Genomic DNA, 20,000 nt, shown 5'->3' on the forward strand with positions numbered 1-20,000 from the left:
TCCTAGGCTCTTGGGTGGCGCGCCCCGCTCTTCACAGCGAACCTGGTTTTTGGGCTTGCGCTTCTCGCGCCGAGCTCGACGAGAGTGACGAGAATGCCTGCGCGCGGTGGTCGCTGGCGCCTGCCGACCCTGCTGTGCCTGGCGCCGCTGCTGCTCGCTCCGGCGGATGCGCTCGCGGCCGGCGGCTGGTCGAGCCGTCCCGCTCGCGCCGCGCTGCGCACGCGGATGCTTCGGGCGAGCGAGCCTGCCGGCGGAGAGCCGGGCCCAGGGGCTGCTGCTGGCGGTGCGGCGAGCGATGCGGACGCGGGGATGGGGCTGGTCGGGCGAGAGGCGCCCGACTTGGAGGGGCTCGACTTCGAGGCGCGGCTGCAGGTGCTCGCCAAGCAGTACGAGAATGTGGTGCCGGTGGACCCAAAGGTGCAGGAGGAGGAGGACAAGCTCGCGCCGGCGCGCGAGTGGGACGACGACGAGAAGTTCTGGAAGCCCGACTTTTGGACGGCCGTCTTCGAGGACGTCAAGGACGTCGAGTACCCTTCCATCAAGAAGGTGACGCAGACGCTCTTCATCTCGCAGGCGTGCACGCCTCCCACGCCCATGCGCCCACCCCCGGGGACGCGGTGGCGCTGGGTGCCGCGCCCTCGCCGCGACGTCTCGCCCACCCGCGCGCGGCGTGGCGGGCGCAGGTCGCCTTTGTGGTTGTGATTGTGCTGGTGCTCGTCTTTGACGCCCTCGCCGACGCCACCATCCGGTCAGTGCTGCTGGGCGACGACTTCTCCATCACGATGGACAAAATCCTGAAAACCGCCGGCAAGACGCAGCCCATGTGAGCCCACGGCCGCCGCGCGAGCGGGCGGGGCGGGGCGGCGTGGAGAGCTGACGCTGAGCGCGGTCTGTCACGCATCAGTGGCGACTGCCAACCTCTGCTACCGACGTACTAGCACCGCACTCGAGTCCCCTCCTTCGGCGTGCCGGAATGGAATACGTGTGTCTGCCTTTCGCGCTATTGAAATCCATTCACAGCAGCGGTCCCCACGCCCCCGCCTGCTGTGCGGAGGCTCGCTTGGAGAAAAGCACTCTCGGTTTGGCCAAAGTACAGGTTTCGATCCCCGGGCCACCGCAAATTTTGATCAGCAAATTTCGAGGAGCGGCCGCAAATTTTGAGGTAGATTTTGATTGTCAAAACGTGTCCGTCTTGGCACAGGATAGAGCATATAGGCGGCGAACACCCAGGTGCGCAGGGACATCGCGACTCCATTCGTGGATAAAGCAGACACCAGACCTCGGTTTCCCATAGGGTTTCTGATGCGGTTTCCCATGGCGGTTTCCCATAGCCGAAAACCCACGGGTCGGTCGGTTTCTGCGGCGCGCTCTGTTTTTTCTGGGATCTGTTTTCTGGGACACCCGCCTCGATTTCCCGTGGGATCTGCCTGTGGGTCTGGTTTCTGCGGTGTGAATACATCTCCCGCTTCGTCCTAATGAGCTCATTCCGGCCAATGAACAGGTGACCACCATCCGAATTTTTTTCAAGTGGGAACAGCAAAAAGCGGCATGCATTCTGGACTGCGTTCTGGTTTCTGGTTTCTGCTCCGACTGGTGATGAGTGTTACAAGCTGAGGTTGTCAACGCCGGGTGAGGGTAAATCTCGGCACGGATCGGCACGTGTGGTAGCGTGCGATGAGGCCTTGCCAGCTCCTGGTGGTGCCCTCATACAAGATCGCCGCGCGCATTGGCCGCTCCGCCGACGTTGTGATGAGCTTATTTCTGTCTCCAACAGAGTAGATCCAAACACACTATTGATAGATGATAGGTACTTAAAACACTCGCACAACGCCCGCCTTTCACAGCTCAGCCTTTCAGGGCTTGGGCATGACAAGCAACGGCCCCGCCGGTCGGCGTCCGATGCACAAGGCAGCCATGTTGGCTGCCACGGCGTCTCCGCTCGGGATCGCGGCAGCCTGGCGGACCCCGTGAGCCACAAAAGTGCTTGGCAGCGCGGCGCGTCGCCAACCTCGCTTTCGAAGCAAAAACCAGAGGCCAGAAACCTAATGCCGGTGGGCTCATCTATCGCGATATTTCGATAAAACCCCTGCTATCGAAAAACCAGAAACCAGAAACCAGACCTACGCGTTCCCCCCAAGGGTTCCTCCCACCCAGAACATGCTGCTGTCTTAGTACTCCCGTTCGACCCATTCGGAATCCGATGAGTTAATGAGGGGTCATTCCGCCGGAATGACCCCTCCGGGGAGATCGTTCACACCTCGAAAAACCAGAACCCAGAGCGTCTGGACCGATATTCCCATGGCCCGGATGTTTTCTGTGGGATGTGGCGAAAAAGCAGAATACAGAGCTCCTCCTCCTAGAAGTCAGACGTTTTCTTGATAGCTGATATGCCAGGGAAGAGCCTGGTATCTCAGTATGTTATATCCTATGATATAACATAGTGGTGTCTGGTTTATCCATACCTCCGCGACTCTGCCCGCTCGCTCGACCCTTTTGCCGCGAGAGGGCGCCGGCCGCGTGTAAGAGGTGGCTGGCGCCCTGAGGCGGCATTTGGTGGCTGGGGAGTGCGGAGAACGCTACTGGCGGCGTGACAGGGCCTCTCTCGATTGCGTGTGCCGCCCATCGGCACGCGGGTGCGCAGACATCGCGACTCTGCCGCTCGCTCGACCCTTTTGCCGCGAGAGGGCGCCGGCCGCGTGTAAGAGGTGGCTGGCGGCCTGAGGCGGCATTTGGTGGCGTGGGGAGTGCGGAACGCTACTGGCGGCGCGACAGGGCCTCTCTCCGCTGCGTGCGCCGCCCATCGGCACGCGGGTGCGCAGACATCGCGACTCTGCCCGCTCGCTCGACTCTTTTGCCGCGAGAGGGCGCCGGACGCGAGCACGTGGAGCACTCGGAGGAGACGGAGTACTCCGAAGTTTGGGGCGCACCCACACACCCACACACCCACGTGGTAATCTTTTACAGTAGGCACAAGTTGGCACAGTACAATGGACTCTGAAGTTTGGGGCACACAACGCACACGCACAACGCACCCACACACCCAGGGGTCTCTACAATGCAACCTCCCAAGCAAGCTCCCAGACATCAAGTGGGAAAGGGGTTCTGCCAGCGAGCACCATGCAGTGGTCTGCGGCTGGGCCCTCATTCAACAGTCAGCGTGGCGCGTCGCCAGAGGGGAGCTTTTCTTCACCCCCTCGCATGCAGCAGGACAGTACGGGGCTCCCACGCGCCACGGTTGGGCCCAAGGCCAAGCGCAGGCCAGCAAGCGCGAGCAACAAAAACAGCACGCTCTATCTATACGGTTTATAATTATCTTACTGTGCCCACACGCGGCCTCAGAGAGAGGGCCAGTCCCCGAACCATGACCACCGACAACATCCATCCATCCACACCATCGTGCCACGACTTGCACGAAGCACTTACCCAATAAGTGCAAGGAAAGTCTGGCCCAGCCACCCATAAGTACTGTATCCTGAAACCGCTGGCTGGGCCTCACGTGACCTCCTCCGCCCCGTCAGAGCTGAGCAGCTGAGTAGCAGGGTCACACCAAAAAAAGTCACAGGCAGAGTCGCTGCAGCAAGGCCTTCTGCTCGCCGCCCACCGTGCCCGCCGAGTCCGACGACCGCACGGTGCTCTCCGCGCCGGCTCACCGTGCTCCACGCCGTGCGTGATCGGCAGGTACGACGGTGGTAAGACTCACACCGACCACCATGGGCGTCGTGCTCAGCAAGGTCTTCGAAAACCTCTCCTCTTGCCGCGAGGCCGCCGCTCCGGCGGCAGAGGCTGACGTCCCGATGGAGCAAGCGCTGAGCGATGCCGAGCTTTCATCAGATCACGAGCACGAGGAGCAGCCGCTGCTCCATGAGTAGCGGCTCCGCGACGACAGTCAACCAGACTCGTGCGCTCGTGAAATGGAAGACAAAGCAGCGGCAGGTCAAGACGCAGGGGCAGCTCGCGGCTGAAATCGGGTGGTCGCCTCCGCAGCTCTCCTTCTTCCTCAATGGGAAGGCATTTGGCGCCCTGCGTGCCTGCGTCTTCGCCTCCACATCCATTTCCAACAAAGCCAAAAAGGCGGTCTACGAGGCGATCGTTCTCTCGACCGTCCTCTACGGCTGCGAGACGTGGAGTTTGACCGAGGAGCTGACCGGCGGCTGCGCTGCATGCATGCCCATCACTTACGAGCAATGTGCCGGGTGTCGCGCAGCCAGGCGTGGGAGCATCACATCTCGACCCAAGAGCTGGGACAGCGGCTGGGGTTGGACTCCATCGAGTTCTACATCGCTCGCCGGCAGCTCCGGTGGCTTGGACACGTCAGCCGTATGCCTTACGAGACGAGGCTCCCTCGCCGCTTGCTCTCGGCGTGGGTGCCCCATCGCCGCCCGATAGGCTCGCCGTCCATGACGTACGGCCGCTCCATCTTCAAGGCGCTCGAGATGTTCCGCATCGACAAGACGCGCTGGCCCGAGCTCGCCGCGAACCGCAGCGCATGGCGCGAGACCTTGCGGACGGGCGTTGCCCCGCCTGCCTTTTGGCCGCCGGCTCCACCGCCGCAGGCCAAGCCCCTGTCGCGCACAAAGCTCCCCCGGAGCAGCGCGCAGCAGACCCAAGCCAATGAATGAGTCGCTCCGCCGGGAGCGTCTCTCATGACAACATACACATACATACATTCATTCATGACTCTCAGTCTACAGTCAGCGCTTTGATCCCAATCACGACACATGTGTGACTCGCCTAGTGTGGAGACGCCGTGTACCGTGGGGCCTTGTTGTCCTAGCACGGGAGTACCCGTGTGGACCGGAGGTAACAGCAGCAGCAGCAACCTGCGGAGGCACCCTCGACGCTGGCGAGGTACTTCAAGCCTGCTGTGAAAACAGCTGACGCAGTCTCGCCGCGGCTCGCCCCAGCATCTCGGGTTGACTCGGCCAGACTAAAACCCCGAGAGGCGTGGGAGTACCTCGCCAGCCTCGAAGTCAACGAGGCCCAACCCTGTGGCTCCTACTGCCTACAACTCGATGTTGCTGCTGTCGCTGCCTCTGTTTCCCTCCGGTTTCGTGCTCCTCAGCGGTGGGGCTCCTCGCTCCTCGCTGGCTCCGCCGCGCACCGGCGCGGCTCTCAGCATGCGCGACGACCAGGCGACCCGGGACGACGCGCCGGGCCAGTCCTTCGACAACGACATGAGCGGCTGGAAGCCGCCGGGAGGCGGCGGCGGCGGCGGCCACGGCCTGGGTGGCGACACCTCGAAGTTTACCACGACCGACTCGCCCGACTTTCTCCCCGAGGAAGGGAGCGAGGAGGCGAAGCTCGCGTCGGGCATCAGCTACACCGACGGGATGATGGGCAGCCAAGCGGACCCGAACCGGAAAAAGTCGACGGGTCCCGAGCTGGCTGGCGCGCTCGACTCGGACCCGGACATCTACGTGCCGGAGGTGGAGGAGGTGGTCGCCGACTCGAGCCTCTTTGTGCTGCCAGAGGCGTCTTGGAAGCTGTCCAAGATGGAGGCGCGCCTCCTCACCTGACCTCTTCTCGCACCCCTCCCTGCGTGCGCGCCCGTCGCCGGCCCACTCGCCGTCCCCGAGCCGCGCAGGTCTAACCCTAACCCTTACCCTAACCCTAACCCTAACCCTAACCCCGAGCCGCGCAGGTCTCTAACCCTAACCCTAACCCTAACCCTAACCCTACCCTAACCCGAGCCGCGCAGGTCTCGCAGACGGACGAGGACCTCGAGTTCAGCTGCTCGGCGACAGAGGGAGGCGCGATGAAGGCGCGCGGAGGCGCACTGCCTCGGCCACGCTGCTCGGAGAGGGCGAGGTCGCTCCGCCGCGTCGCAGGTTGACGTCAAGCCCGTCTGCATGACCTTCGAGGACTACTACTGCGGCTTCACCTCCGACTCGCACCCCGCCTTCTCCGTCTCGCCCGACGCCGGAAAGATGGAGCGGCGGAACGGCCCGCCCACGACCGTGACCGTGACCTGCAACCCGAAGGCGAGCCGCGACGCCCGCGGCCCGGCCGCTGCCCCGTACTCCCGCCCCCGCGACCCGCCCAACCGACCCGCCGCGACCGCAGGGCGCCTCCGGCGCGCTGGTCGGCTACCTCTGCTTCATCCTGCCCGAGGAGAGGGACTTTTCAACCTTTTACAAAGTCACGTGCAACTCGCGGTAGAGGCCGCTCCGCTCGACGGGCTCGTGCTAGGTCCCGGCCCCCGGAAGACAATGCTCATGCATGCATGGCCCTCGTAGGGGCTGCTATCTCTGCTCTTCCGCTCACGCGCAGAGAGCTCTGAGAGCCAGAGTACGTAGCTCTTTTTTGCCGTGTGATAGACCTTTTAAGTTTTATTTGAAGCATTTTAGAGCACACGAAGCAGGAGAAGCCCGCTGGGGCGTGGGGCACGGCTCAGCTTTGTACGGTTCACTGACTGTAAAAAAACCTCGGCGCACGTGTGAACGTCACATCGACGCCGCCTGCCCGCTGCCGTTCGCGTGCTGCGGCGCGGCGTCACCCGCGACCGTGCGACGGCGTCGAGAGTGCCGCGGGGTCGAGGTGGGCGAGGTACTGCACCGCGGCGCGCGCGATCGTGAAGGGCTCCCCCGCCTCCGGCGACCAGAGCTGGTGCGGGTCGACGAAGCGCGCGACGTACTCGAGGTTGGAGTGGAGGCGAGCTGGCCGCGCGCGCAAGATGGCGAGGGCGAGGAGCCGGACGAAGGAGCCGTCGCTGGGCGCGACGAGGGCAGACAGACGCGCGCACGCGCGCACCACCGCCTGCGGAGGTGGGCGGAGGGGGGCGGAGGGGGGCGGAGGGGGGCGGAGGGGGGCGGAGGGGGGCGGAGGTGGGCGGAGGGAGGCGGAGGGAGGCGGCGAGTCCGGTCTGGGTGATGTCTAGCGGAGCTGCGGGGGCCGCACCCCCATCTTGTCGGCCGGCGCGGCGAGAGAGTTGATGCCGCCCAGCTCGCCGAGAGCCGCCTCCCAGTCCGGGCCGACCGCCTATTGTCCGTGCGGCGGCGACCGCCTCGCGAATGGTACTTGGTGCTGGCTAATGATGAGCCGTCCCCGCCGCCTGCGACTCGTCGATCCCGACGTGCGCGCCGCCGATGAAGGCGAGGGTGTCGAGCTGCGCGGAGAGCACCTGGAGGGACGGCCTCGCGTCTCGAGCGAGGGGACGGGCTGCGGGGCTGCAGGCTGGCGGCGAGGCTCGCGCCTTGTCCTCGACTGCGTCTGCGCCGGTGGCGAAGACCTGCGGGCGAGGAGGGAGCGCCACAGTCGCCTCAGCTCCGGCACAACCTCCTCGGGCTGTCTCTCCGGCTACCCTCTCTACCTCCCCCTCGGCACACGTCTCGGCCGCACCTTTGGGAGGAGGAGCCCCATCACGTACCGCTCGAGCCCCTCGTGCAGCGCCGCCGCCGGCCACCCCGCCGGCCAGAGAGCCGCCGCCTGCGAGGAGGGGAGGGTATGGGTTAGGGTTAGAGGACTCGCGGACACACCTGCACGGCCCCCTTGCTCGAGAGGGGGGGGGGGGGGGGGGAATGCGGACCTCCTCCTCGAGCGAAGCCAAGAGCGCGCGCACCGCCTCGCCGTCGGCACTGCCGCCCGCCGGCTCAAACGACTCTGCGAAGCCAAGCGCGCGCCGCACGAGCGGCTCCGCCTGGCGGGGGGGTTCCAGGGGGCTATCAGCAGGAGTGCGCCCGTCCTCCCTGAGAAGGGCTCGGTGTGCACCTCGGCTAATGGGCTACTCATGAGCTACTCATGAGCTACTCATGAGCTACTCATGAGCCACTCATTCTCGGTGTGCGCCTCGGCGAGCGAGAGGAAAGAGCCGCACAAGTCCCCCCCCGCCTGCCCGCCCGCGCCGCCGCCCTGCAAGCCGGAGCCCATCCCCCCCCCGTGCGCGTCGGCGTGTGCAGCGCGGGGCGAATCGTCGTCCTCGCTGCAGAGGAAGGCAGGCTCGGCGCCGCCGCTCCCGTCGTGCCGCGGCTCGAGAGGAGGCACCACAGACGCCGGCACCGCGCACGCCCCGCTGCCGGCACTCCCGCTGCAGTCGGGCGCCTCCGCCGCCGCCGACCTGCCGAACCGCGCGTCGGGGGCGGGAGAGCGCGCGGCTGACGTCCGCTCGGAGCCGCTGCTGCAGCTGCCAGCGGGAGCGGCGACGGACGCGGTGACCGCGGCCGCCAGAGCGGCAGCGACGGAGGGAGCTGCGGCCGCCGAGGGAGAGGAAGGAGACGGCTCTCCGCCCGCCGGCTCGACAGGCGGCAACGGCGGCGCGCCGAGCGGCGGCGGCGCGCCGAGCGAGCCCCGCGCGAGGTCGAGCTGCGCCTGGACGCGCCTCTTCTCGGCCCACGCCTGTGCGAGCCCCACCCGCAGGTCCGCCTACCGCACAACAGAAGCGCCTCACAGCTGGCTCGCGCCGCGCCACACAAGCGAGCGGCGCGTCCTCGCCAGCTCTGCGTCGGCGGCGGCGCGCATCTCCGCCTCCTATTGGACGTGTCACGGACGAGTGCTCGGACGCGTCGCCGACAGACCGCCGGCCGCGCATCTCCGGCTCCCTCGCTGCAGCCGCCTCGGCGGCGGACTGACTCGCCGCCACCGCCGCAGCCAGCTGGCCACGCACCGCGGCGAGCGAGGCCACCGCGTCGGCGCGTCGCGCCTCGGCCTCGTCCGCCACCGCCAGCACCTCGGACGCCTGCCCCGTCGCGGCGTCGGCTCGGTCGCTCTCGGCGCGAGTCGTGGCGTGGGCTGCGGCGACGGCGGCCCGCGCCTGGGAAGAGAGGGGGCTGGGAGGCTGTGCTGGTGGCGGGTTGGAGGGTGGTGGCGGTGGTTGCGGCGGCGGCGGCGGCGGCGGCGGCGGCGGCGGCGGCGGCGGCGGCGGCGGTGCCACCGCAGTTAGGCTGTGCGAGGCAGGCAGTGTGGCCGCCGCAGCCTGGCCGTGTGCCGTGGCGGTGCCGCAGCCAGGTTAGGGTGAGGCTGCTGTGGTGAGGCGGCTGTGGCGATGCCGCAGGCAGTGTGTGAGGAAGTGTGTGCGCGCAGCCGCCCCGCGCCTCGGAGAGCTGAAGCCACAGCGCCTGCGAGTGGGCGGCGTGGTCGTCGAGCAGGGCCGCCTGCCGCGCCAGCTGCGCCTGCACGGAGGCCGGCACGGCGAGGCCCTGCACCGACTCGAGCGAGGTGGAGAGGGCGCTCGTCAGCGCATCCCGCGCGTGCAGCACCCGCGCCGCCCACTCGCGCCCTTTCTGGTACGACCCCACGCCCTCGCTCCCGCCACCGCCGGCAGAGTGGGCGCTGCTGCAGCCGCTGCTGCTCGCCACGCTGCCAGGGCAGGCTCCGGCGCCGGAGGAGAAGCGGCCGAGCGGCTCACCGTTGGCGAGAAGGCGCTCCCGCGCCTCCGCGCCAGCGCGGCGGACGGACTCCTTCAGACCGTCCAGGTCCCGCGTGAGGACCTTGATTTGCGCGAGCAGCGCACCGCGCTCGCGCTGCATCGAGGCGCGCTCCTCCTGCATGGTCGCCTCGCGCCGCTCAGACTCCTCCTTTAGCGCGCGGTAGGCGCGCTTGAGCAAAGTGAGCTTCTCCTCGCTCGTGGTTTGCGCCGGCTCGTCGAGGGATGAGGACATGAGGGCTTGGCGAGGTGGCGGACCGGGCGGCCGACGCTTCCTGACCGCCAGTCGGCAAAAAGAATTTTCTCTCGGCGCGATCAAGATAGACAACGCAAATCTAGATCTAGACGCCTAGACCGGACGCGGAACCATCCACATCATCACTGGCTCGCGGCAGTAAGGGCACTCTTGCATCAGCTCAGAGCACGGCCCACAAGCGCACAAGTGCCCGCACGGAACCGCAGCATGCGACTTGAGAGAGAGATTTTTAGCAATACCAAGTTTTTGTTGTTGCGACTTGACTCTCGCGAAACACACGATACACGTGGTCTCTCCCCCCCGTGCAAGCCCCACCCGGGTGGCGGGTGGACCAAGGGGCGTTCCGCCCTGCTTGCTCTAGGTGAAACGTCTGAAGGACGAAGAAGCACGAAGGTGCGACCAACTCAGCACGACGGGCGGAGAAGACGGGCACTAAACCAGGAAGGACTGGGAGAGTGTGAATGGAGGGACACGTGTGGTTCAGACGTCCCCCCCCTCGACGTAGTCGAGTCACTCACATGGATAGAGAGGAGAGTGTCCCTCTCGACGGGGCATGGACTGGATGACATGCACTGGAGAGTCTATGGCTCTCGCGAGTGGGGGCGGGGCGGCACTGTTCGCGCTCGCGGCCGGCGCCCGCGCTCCGTCTCGGTGACGGATCGGTGACGGAGATTCACTTCCCATCCGACTGGGAGGAAGGCTCCTTGACATTCATGATCTTGTCCCGCAGCTCGAAGAAGCGCTGGGGTTTGAGCGGCTTCGTGAAGAAGTCGGCAAGGTTCTCGTCGCTGCGGACGAAAGGAATTGGGAGGATCGGCGGGCTGGCCCCCGCGGCCCCCGCCCCGGGAGCGGCCCTGCTTGCCGCCCTTGCCCTTGTCGGCAGCCTTCCTCGCCTCCTTTTTGGCCTCCCTCTCAGTCCACCAGGAGTCGTGCCCCGCAGCGCGAGCCTCCTTTTTGAGAGCGGTGATGGCCTCCGGGGTAAGCCCCTTGAGCTCAGGGCACTCGTCGTAATAGTGCTGGAAGGTGCCCTTACCCTTGAGTAGGCAGATGGAGCAGTCGCGCGACGCGGGGCGTCGGGCCGGGGGAGCACCGCCGGTGGTGTCGGCGCCCGCAGTCTCCCGCGGCGTCCGCCGTCGTTGGGCAGAAGCGAAGGAAGCGGTAAGCAGCTCCACAATCTTGGCAACTCGGGGGTCCTCGTCATCGTCGCCGGCCTTGTCGGCCCCACGGCCAGTGCTAGCGGCGGCGGCGGCGCGCGCGACGGGGCCAGCGCCCCGGGCATTAGCGCAAAGCGTGATGCCGTCCCGATCGTACCGGCGGCAGACCTCGACGATGGCGCTGAGCAGGGACCGGCACTCGGAATCAGCGGTGTCGGCGTCCTCATTGGCGTTGCCGACCCCCTCAAGAACCTCGGCCTCACCCATGTCCGTGATGACGGCGCTGCGCATCGCGCAGACGATGGCGTTCAGCGCGGCGTCGACGTCGGATCGGAAAGACGCACTGGTCAGCTCGGAGAGGAACTTGTGGAGGAGCGCAGTAAGCTGTGTGGGATTGAGCCGCTCGTCCTCGAGCCAATCGTTGGCCCGGGTGAGGCGGAGGTAACGCCGCCGAAAGTCGGAGTGGATCCGTCCACTCTGGGTGCCAAAACCAGCAGCTAGAAAAGGCTTGACGCCGACAGTCTCGAGGACGATCTTCTGGAGCTTCGGCCGAACTCCAGCAATGGTGGAGCGGATTGCAGCCAAAAGGGCAACGGAAGTGCCACCAGCGCCACTGATCTTGTCGGCCTTTTCGCGGTAGATGGCCCGCAGTGCGTCGTCGGAAAAGAAGGCCTTGAGAAGCGCCTCGGTGACAAGGTTGTCGATCCGCTTGATGACGCGTTGGGAGACGACGATCTCGGCCACAACCGCAGCCTGTCTCTCAGAGACCGTCTTGTGGACAGTTCCGACCTGCGCAAAATCATCGGCGGTGGGTGACTGACTGTCATCGGCGACGAACTCGAGCAAGTTGGCAAAGTCACGCGTCTTGAGCAGCTTCAGCTCGTAGCGCGCGCAGCGCACCGCATCGTGTTGGGTGCAGCAAACAGTGGGCGCAATGTTGTCTATGTAGACAGCGCCATTCGTAATGAGGAAGAACCCGATGCCGTCGTTGTGATGCAGTCGGCTCCACTCGAGAAGAGTGGCTAGGTTCGCCGCAAGCCCGTCGAGGGCGGCGGCACGGACGAAACTGCATTCTGTCACCATTGCATCAGCTTCTTGTTTAGCGCCATGTAGGAGATCCCGAATTTCGGAATACTCCAAGGCTTTGGTGGGCGTGTCAGGCATGGCCTGAGCAGTGGATAGCGTGTCGGGCTTCACAAAGGGGCTGACGCGACCAGTCGAGTCGCTGCCACGTGCAAGCCCCACCCGGGTGGCGGGTGGACCAAGGGGCGTTCCGCCCTGCTTGCTCTAGGTGAAACGTCTGAAGGACGAAGAAGCACGAAGGTGCGACCAACTCAGCACGACGGGCGGAGAAGACGGGCACTAAACCAGGAAGGACTGGGAGAGTGTGAATGGAGGGACACGTGTGGTTCAGACGCCCCCATCGTGGACTCAGGGGCAGCCTGCCGCCCCGTGTCGAGGCAGGCGTCGGCTGTGAGACGGCAGCAAGCGGCTCAGTGACTGGCAGATGCTGCTCCGCCGCCTCTCTCGCCTCCGGCTCGATCAAGCGCTCGATGGCGCCGACCCGCTCCTCGAGGCTACCCTCGGTCGCCGCGACGAGGCTCGCCTCCAGCCGCTCGACACGCCGCACCAAGTCCCCGCCGCCGCCGGTCGACTCGCTGCTCACCGCCTCCTCGCACCGCGACACCCGACGCGCCAGCGCCTCCTCGGCATCCACCTCTGACCGGCGCAGCGCCTCTGCCAGCTCCGCATCCTCGCGCAGCGCCGCCCGCTCTGCCGCACCCGCTAGCTCTGCCGCCTCCCGCTCCGCCCGCCTCGCTGCCTCCTGCTCAGCAGCCAGCTGTGGTGGATTAGTGTGCTAGGGTTTTTCGAATTCTTTTTATCGCCGGCTGGCGTAATTTTTTTTGTGATTTGCGGCCCAACATTACACACATGGCCAGGCAAGTGAGCTTGGGCGCGGCAGCGGCAGCTGTGGACGCGCCGCTGCTCGGCCAGCGAGTCGTGCTCGGCGGGCTCTCTTCCCGCCCCGAGCTGAACGGGCAGCGGGGCGTGGCGCAGAGCTTCGAGGGCGGGCGGTACGCTGTGGCGCTCGAGGGCGGCGGCGAGAGCGTGCGGGTGCGGCCGGGTAATCTGTCGCCGGCTGCGGCGGAGCGGGCGTTGAGCGGTGTCGTGGCAGCCCCCGATGCGGTCATCGCAGCGGCTCATCGAGGCGAGGAGGCGGCGGTGCTGGCGTGGCTCGAGGGCGGGGGGCGGGCCGACGCGACGTACGAGAGAGGCGGAAGCCGCCTCACGCTGCTGATGGGCGCCGCCCGCTACGGCCACGAGCGGATGGTCGAGCTGCTGCTGCGGCACGGTGCGGAGATCAACCTGCAGGACAGCGACGGCGACACCGCGCTGATGTACGCCGCAATCGGAGGCCATGAGCGGGTGGTCGAGCTGCTGCTGCGGCACGGCGCGGAGATCAACCAACAAGACAGCAAACGCGGCACCGCGCTGATGCGCGCGGCCGACAGAGGCCACGAGCGGGTGGTCGACTTGCTGATTCGGCACGGCGCGGAGATCAACCTGCAGAGGAGCGACGGCGGTACCGCGCTGATGGCCGCCGCCTTCTTCGGCCACCCCGCCGTCGTGCGGTGCTTGCTGCGGGCGGGCGCAGACACGACGCCTACCTTTGACGGCAAGACGGCGCTGCAGCTGGCCAAGGAGAAGGGCCACGCCGAGTGCGTAAAGGTCTTGTCTAAGGCGGCGGCGGCTGCAGACGGCCGGGCAGGGGCGGGCGGCGCTTCCTCGGGCGCGGCAGCGGCAGCTGTGGACGCGCCGCTGCTCGGCCAGCGAGTCGTGCTCGGCGGGCTCTCTTCCCGCCCCGAGCTGAACGGGCAGCGGGGCGTGGCGCAGAGCTTCGAGGGCGGGCGGTACGCTGTGGCGCTCGAGGGCGGCGGCGAGAGCGTGCGGGTGCGGCCGGGTAATCTGTCGCCGGCTGCGGCGGAGCGGGCGTTGAGCGGTGTCGTGGCAGCCCCCGATGCGGTCATCGCAGCAGCAGAGCGTGGCGAGGAGGAGGCGGTGCTGGCGTGGCTTGAGGGCGGGGGGCGGGCCGACGCGACGTACGAGAGACACGGCGTGAGCGGCCTCACGCTGCTGATGGGCGCCGCTCAGCACGGCCACGAGCGGATGGTCGAGCTGCTGCTGCAGCACGGCGCGAAGTTCGACCTGCAGGACAGCAACGGTTTGACCGCCCTGATGATCGCCACCTTCCAAGGCCACGAGCGGGTGGTCGAGCTGCTGATACGGCACGGCGCTGAGGTCAACCTGCAGGACAGCAAAGGCGTCACCGCGCTGATGACCGCCGCCCTCTTGAACCGCCCCGCCGTCGTGCGGCGCTTGCTGCGGGCGGGCGCAGCCACGGCGGTGCGCACCACGAGCGGCGAGACGGCGCCGCAGCTGGCCAAGGCGAAGGGTCACGCCGAGTGCGTCGAGGCCTTCAAGAATCACGTCCAGGAGGTGGTGGCGGGACGGCCCACGGCGACGGCAGCCGGCGGCGAAGGCGCAGGCGGCGCTTCCTCCGGCGGCGCTTCCTCGGCTGGATCGAGAGTCGCGAAGACGCCATCTCCAGCGGCGGCGGCGAAGCGGGCGCCGAGCGGTGCCGCGGCAGTCTCCGATGCGGTCGTGGCAGCTGCTGAGCGTGGCGAGGAGGAGGCGGTGCTGGCGTGGCTCGAGGGCGGCGGGCGGGCCGACGCGACGTACGAGAGAGACGGCAAGAGCGGCATCACGCTACTGATGGGCGCCGCCGTGGAAGGCCACGAGCGGGTGGTCGAGCTGCTGATTCGGCACGGCGCGGAGATCAACCTGCAGAACAGCGACGGCGACGCCGCGCTGATGTACGCCGCCGGCCGAGGCCACGAGCGGATGGTCAAGCTGCTGATTCGGCACGGCGCGGAGATCAAACTGCAGAACAGCGGCGGCGTCACCGCGCTGATGGGCGCCGCCCTCCAAGGCCGCGAGCGGCTGGTCGACTTGTTGCTGCGGCTCGGCGCGGAGATCAACCTGCAGGACAGCGACGGTGACACCGCGCTGATGAACGCCGCCCTCTATAACCACCCCGCCGTCGTGCGGCGTTTGCTGCGGGCGGGCGCAGACGTTGCAGTGCGCGCTCCGAACGGCAAGACGGCGCTGCAGATGGCCAAGGAGAAGGGCCACGCCGAGTGCGTAAAGGTCTTGGCTGAGGCGGAGGCGGCGGCTGAGAAGGCGGCGAAGGAGGCGGCGTGGGTTGCGGGGGCGGAGGCGAGGGAGGCGGAGAGAGCGGCGGCAGAGGCGGAGGCGGCGCGGCATGCCGAGGCGCTGCTGGCGGAGGAGGAGGCGGAGAAGGAGGCGCGCGCCAAGGAGAGCAAGAAGGGCAAGAAGAAGAAGAAGAAGAGCGGCGGCGGCGAGGCAGACAACGCGGCGCCTGGCCCCAGCGCCACCGCCGCTTTGCAGCCGCCAACCCCACCGCCAGCCCCATCTCCTCCGCCCGCCGACGCAGCCGCCATCGCCGCGGCGGACGAGGCGCTGCAGCAGGCCGTGGCCGCTGGCTCGTACGAGGGCGTGGCCAGTGCGCTGGAGGCGTGCAGCGGCCTCGCGAGCCCGGCCGTGCTGGCGGCGGCGAGGCGCGCGCGCGACAAGCTCAAGGAGGCGCGGAAGAGGGACAGCCAGCGGCTGCGCAAGGCGCATGGCGCGGCAATGGGCGCGCTCAAGTCGCTCGACACCGCAGACAGCCCCTCCGCGCTCCGAGCGGGCATCGCCGCCGCCAGGCCGCACGTGGGCGCGCTGCCTGCCTTGGCCGAGGAGGTTAGCGCGGCGGAGTCGAAGCTGGAAACGCTGTCTGTCGCCGAGCCGGCCGCGGCGGAAGAGGCGGCTGTTGCTCGGCCAGTCGAGCTAGCTTTGTCGGACCTCACCGCGGCTACCGACGGGTTCGCCGACGAGAAGCTGATTGGCAGCGGCGGCTTCAGCCACGTCTACGAGGCGTCGGCCGACCTCCACCTCTCCCTCGCTGCGCCTCCGCAGCTGCGCCACTTGCCGCTCGTCGTCAAGCGGGCAAAGTCGGGCCAGTCGGGCGGCTTGTCTCGGGCGGAGCTCGAGGTGAAGCTTCTGAAGGCGGTGAGCCACCCGCACCTGCTGCCGCTGCTCGGCTACTGCCTCTCGCCCGACGGCATTTGCCTCCTCTCGCCGCTGATGCGCGGCGGCTCGCTCGAGGCGCGGTTGCGCATCTCGGATCCCGACCGCGCTGCGCAGCTTCGGCGGCTGGGCATGGAAGAGCCGCCGAGGCCGCTGACGTGGCGGCAGCGCGTTCGCATTGCGTGCGAGGCGACCGAGGCGCTCGTCTACCTCCACTCGAAGGGCATCGTGCACCGCGACGTCAAGCCGGACAACATCTTGCTCGACGAGAATCTGACCGCCGTCCTCGCCGACACGGGCTTCGCCAAGGACCAGCGTCCGGACGCCTCTGTCCGCTGCCGCTCGACTGCCCTCTACATGTCCACTGGCTACCTCTGCCCCTCCATCTCCAAGGGGGGCGAGTATTCGAGCAAGACGGACGGCTACGCCATCGGCATCACCCTCCTCGTCTGCCTCACCAACCGCTCCGAGGTGCAGCTCACCGACCGGTGCGAGGACGAGTTTGACGGACTCTGGACCAACATCGACGCGTCTCAGATCGCAGATGCGGCGGCGGGGTGGCCTGAGACCGCGGCGCGCGCTGTCAAGGACCTCGCCAAGGCGGGAGACGGGCAGAAGAGCCTCTGTCACGACAGCTTGCGCAACCGCTGCACGCTGCCCGTGGCTCTCACGACACTCCGGGGGCTGCTGTCTGGCGCGCAGGGCGGGGCGGGGGTGGAGGAGGCTGCGCCGGCACCTGGAGACGAGGCCGCTGCGGCAGCCGCCCGCACCACCGGCTACGAGCCTTCGCCGCTCTCGGTGCAGGTGCGCGGCATGCGCACGGGCGGCGACGCGCAGGCGCGCATCCAGGACAACATGATGCTCGCCTTCAAGACGCTGATGCCGCGCCTCGACGCCGTCTACGCCTCGCGCTCTGCGGCGGCGCCCGACGGCTTCGAGGAGCGCATCAACTTTTGGCACCGCGAGTGCGGCCTGCCGACCGAGCTGCGGAGCCAGCTGCACTCGCTGCGCATCTGGGCGAACGCGGCGAGGCACCACGACGCGGCGAGGTGGCGGAGGGACGGGCCGCGCAGCGAGCGGGAGGCGTCGCGGCTCGTGGCGGCGGTGACGAAGGCGATCGGGGCGATCGAGGGGTAGGTAAAATATTTGTGTACGAAGTACGAGACTCGAGGTGTACGAGGTACCCATAAGCATATAACTGCCATATGATATTGATAAAGTAAAGCCGTCGATGTGTAAAAGCCTGCCCCCTTCAGAGAAAAAAGAGCCGCTCTCTCTCTGCTAGGGCTGTCAAACGTTAACCCCTAAACGGCGTTCCTGAAGAAAGAAAGAAAACAGACAACCCAAGGGAGGGATGGGAGAACGGCACGCCGCCACCACACAGGGATTTTAAGGAGAGGAGTGTGATGCGCTAGCCGTCGCCTACCCTAGGGAGTCTGCCTCTTCCTATCTCTCTTCGCAGTCTCTCTCCGATTCTCGCTTCAACCTTCGTGCCACCTCGCGGCCGTCCCACTCTCGTCGCTCTCTCCCTTGTCACTTCAAACGGCGTTCCTTTACATATGTAAAGGAACTCAGGCAGCGCACCGGGCCAGAGCTTGCGTGCGGCCCGGGGGTCCGGGCGCCGGGCCGGTGTGGGGGACAGAGGCCACGTGGCGAAGGGGCCAGCCGAGGAGTGAGCCGACGCTCAACTCCGGCTGCGGCCTTGCCCCCACAGACCCGGTGGTGCGCGCCTTCTCACGGGACGCGCACCTACATCCGCCAGGGGAGGAGGAGGGTAGGCTCACCCTCTACAAGGGACTCACGACCGCCGAAGCGGAGCACTTCCTCTGGCAGGGCGAGCTGCGACTCGAACGATCCCTGCAACTCCTGTCTCGCAGAGTGCGCAGGGACACGGGAGAGTTCGTGGGGTGGGGGCTGGAAGGGACCCTGTTCTCCAAGGACCCGGCCACCGCCCTGCGTGAGGCGGACGGCGGCGGGAAACTCGTGATCTGCGCAAACGCCGCCGAGCTGCTCCGGCAACACGAGGCGCTCGACCTAACGGACGAGGTGGTGCTGGCCGCAGTCGAACGGGGGGTGCACGAACGGACGCGGCGCCACGCGAGCATGGACCCGGCCTCCGGGGACGAGTTCCGGGATGAGCTGAGCAGCGCCAGTCGAACACTGACAAGCGCCGCCAGGGAGGCGCGCGTTGCGCTCCTGGCCGGCGGGCGCGTCGGACGGGACATCCTGCGAATGCCGGTGTACCGGATCCCGCCCCTGACCGGGGTCGGCAAGGGCGGGGACGCGGAGACGCTCGCGGGCCTCTACGAATGGGCGGCGGAGTGCGAGGGGATTGCCGTGCGGCCGCCGCCCGAGGACCTGGTCCCCCTCCCGCCCATTCGCATGAAGTGGGAGGAGGCGAGGGGGATGCGATCCGACACCACGGCCTACATGATGGACCTTGCCCTGCAAAGGCACGCGAGGATCCGGTACACCGACGTGGCCTTCACCGACGGGAGTCTGCAGCCGGCAACAAGGGGGCGAAGTGGGTGACCACTCGCTGGCGCGTGGCGGGCACGGCTCTCTCTGGCGACACAAGTGGGGTGAGCCGCCGCCTGCGTGGCCCGAGACAGACACTAACCTACCTGCACCGTATCGTCCCACAGCAGAGAGGGTTGCGCGCGATGCTGCCCACGCTCTCGAGCCAAATCTGCCCAAACCCGGAATTTGGGTCGAGGCAGATGCCGATGCTATTGAGGATGCGCTTGTCCTGCGCCGAGCCACCGCGCAACGACCGCGCTTCTGCCACTGCTACTTCCGCGCGAGTTGCGATGGCTCGTGTGAGGAGGACCCTGAGACGCCTAAGGACCAGGAGGATCGCAGGCTTGCAGAACTGAAAGCGTCGCACGACTGGCTCGCTGCGCCCACCACACGCCCACCACACGCCCACCACACGCCACCACACGCCCACCACACGCCCACTACACGCCCACACACGCCCACCACACTCCCACGACACGCGCACCGTTCGGCCTCCCGCTCCTACCTCACGCCCACGACGCGCCCATGACACGCCCACGGCACGCCACCGACAAACGTCGAAGTGAGTCCTAGAGGTTAAGCGGCAGCCTTGAGGTGAGTCCTAGTGCGAGAGTGGCGGGAGGGTCCTAGCTCCTAACCCTAGGTGAGGCAGCCTCAGGTTGAGGTGTAAGGGTAAGGGTAAGGGTAAGGGTAAGGGTAAGGGTTAGGGTAAGGGTTAGGGTTAGGGTAAGGGTTAGTAGGAGCTGCAGCTCTTGACTTAGGAGCTACTAGTCTCCGGCCTAAGAGCTGCAGATCCTATGGCAAAGACAAGTGGCTCCTAAGTTAAGAGCTCCGGCTCCTAAGATTGGAGCTACTTGTCTTCGGTTTAAGAGCTGCAGATCCTATGACAAAGACAAGTAGCTCCTAAGTCAAGAGCTGCGGCTCCTAAGATTGGAGCTACTTGTATCTTCGGTTTAAGAGCTGCAGATCCTATGACAAAGACAATTAGCTCCTAAGTCAAGAGCTGCGGCTCCTAAGATTGGAGCTACTTGTATCTTCGGTTTAAGAGCTGCAGATCCTATGACAAAGACAATTAGCTCCTAAGTCAAGAGCTGCGGCTCCTAAGATTGGAGCTACTTGTCTACCACTAGGTCAGGCGGCAACGTGGAAGTGAGTCCTAGGTTAGGCGGTAATCTCGAGGTGAGTCCTAGTGCGAGAGTGGGGGGAGGGTCCTAGCTCCTAACCCTAGGTTAGGCGGCAACGTCGAAGTGAGTCCTAGGTTAGGCGGCAGCCTTGAGGTGAGTCCTAGTGCGAGAGTGGCGGGAGGGTCCTAGCTCCTAACCCTAGGCGAGGCGGCAGCCTCAGGTCGAGGTGTAAGGGTAAGGGTAAGGGTAAGGGTAAGGGTAAGGGTTGGGGTTAGGGTTAGGGTAAGGGTAAGGGTAAGGGTAAGGGTAAGGGTAAGGGTAAGGGTTAGGGTTAGGGTTAGGGTTAGGGTTAGGGTTAGGGTTAGGGTTAGGGTTAGGGTTAGGGTTAGGGTTAGGGTTAGGGTTAGGGTTAGGGTTAGGGTTAGGGTTAGGGTTAGGGT

At 66.5% G+C, this 20,000-nt stretch overlaps 6 protein-coding genes across 6 annotated transcripts in view; 4 read left to right on the forward strand and 2 right to left on the reverse strand.

The window, feature by feature from the left end:
- Nucleotides 1-1,022, forward strand: part of EMIHUDRAFT_469524 (hypothetical protein) — a 7,039-nt gene extending 6,017 nt beyond the window's left edge. The window contains exons 5-6 of the mRNA XM_005775831.1: nt 373-627; nt 684-1,022. Of these exons, the coding sequence (XP_005775888.1) occupies nt 373-627; nt 684-827 (399 nt within the window). The 3' untranslated portion in view covers nt 828-1,022. The remainder of the gene's footprint in view (nt 1-372; nt 628-683) is intronic.
- Nucleotides 1,023-3,198: 2,176 nt separating this feature from the next.
- Nucleotides 3,199-3,869, forward strand: EMIHUDRAFT_239647 (hypothetical protein; the record flags this gene model as incomplete). The annotated part of the gene is made up of 3 exons (XM_005775832.1): nt 3,199-3,301; nt 3,540-3,602; nt 3,679-3,869. The coding sequence occupies 3 exons, from the start codon at nt 3,199-3,201 to the stop codon at nt 3,867-3,869; spliced, it is 357 nt and encodes a 118-aa protein (XP_005775889.1).
- A 1,014-nt stretch (nt 3,870-4,883) lies between these two features.
- EMIHUDRAFT_444119 (hypothetical protein) lies at nt 4,884-6,351 on the forward strand. Its single transcript, XM_005775833.1, has 4 exons — nt 4,884-5,498; nt 5,699-5,761; nt 5,829-5,981; nt 6,064-6,351. The coding sequence occupies exons 1-4, from the start codon at nt 5,013-5,015 to the stop codon at nt 6,157-6,159; spliced, it is 798 nt and encodes a 265-aa protein (XP_005775890.1). The 5' UTR covers nt 4,884-5,012; the 3' UTR covers nt 6,160-6,351.
- A 141-nt stretch (nt 6,352-6,492) lies between these two features.
- On the reverse strand, nt 6,493-7,728 carry EMIHUDRAFT_631901 (hypothetical protein; the record flags this gene model as incomplete). Its single annotated transcript, XM_005775836.1, has 7 exons — nt 6,493-6,756; nt 6,898-6,978; nt 7,052-7,120; nt 7,187-7,228; nt 7,339-7,425; nt 7,526-7,636; nt 7,708-7,728. The coding sequence occupies 7 exons, from the start codon at nt 7,726-7,728 to the stop codon at nt 6,493-6,495; spliced, it is 675 nt and encodes a 224-aa protein (XP_005775893.1).
- Nucleotides 7,729-8,161: 433 nt separating this feature from the next.
- Nucleotides 8,162-9,623, reverse strand: EMIHUDRAFT_458018 (hypothetical protein; the record flags this gene model as incomplete). Its single annotated transcript, XM_005775834.1, has 4 exons — nt 9,027-9,623; nt 8,534-8,746; nt 8,428-8,463; nt 8,162-8,358 (listed from the first exon to the last, which is right to left on the reverse strand). Coding segments are annotated over exons 1-4 (1,011 nt in total), but the record flags the coding sequence as incomplete, so codon positions are not given.
- Nucleotides 9,624-13,861: 4,238 nt separating this feature from the next.
- EMIHUDRAFT_368107 (hypothetical protein) lies at nt 13,862-16,478 on the forward strand (the record flags this gene model as incomplete). The annotated part of the gene is made up of 2 exons (XM_005775835.1): nt 13,862-13,904; nt 15,956-16,478. A coding segment is annotated over exon 2 (505 nt), but the record flags the coding sequence as incomplete, so codon positions are not given.
- Between the last annotated feature and the right edge of the window lie 3,522 nt (nt 16,479-20,000).

Source organism: Emiliania huxleyi (genome assembly GCF_000372725.1).
Source record: "Emiliania huxleyi CCMP1516 unplaced genomic scaffold EMIHUscaffold_292, whole genome shotgun sequence".
In the NCBI taxonomy this organism is placed as follows: domain Eukaryota; phylum Haptophyta; order Isochrysidales; family Noelaerhabdaceae; genus Emiliania; species Emiliania huxleyi.

Excerpts from the sequence above, each read along its gene's own strand:
- EMIHUDRAFT_444119 (XM_005775833.1), top strand. The coding sequence starts at position 5,013 with ATGTTGCTGCTGTCGCTGCCTCTGTTTCCCTCCGGTTTCGTGCTCCTC. Across the intron at positions 5,762-5,828 it reads CAGAGGGAGGCGCGATGAAG|GTTGACGTCAAGCCCGTCTG; the intron begins GCGCGCGGAGGC and ends GCCGCGTCGCAG. Across the intron at positions 5,982-6,063 it reads CCGTGACCTGCAACCCGAAG|GGCGCCTCCGGCGCGCTGGT; the intron begins GCGAGCCGCGAC and ends CCGCGACCGCAG.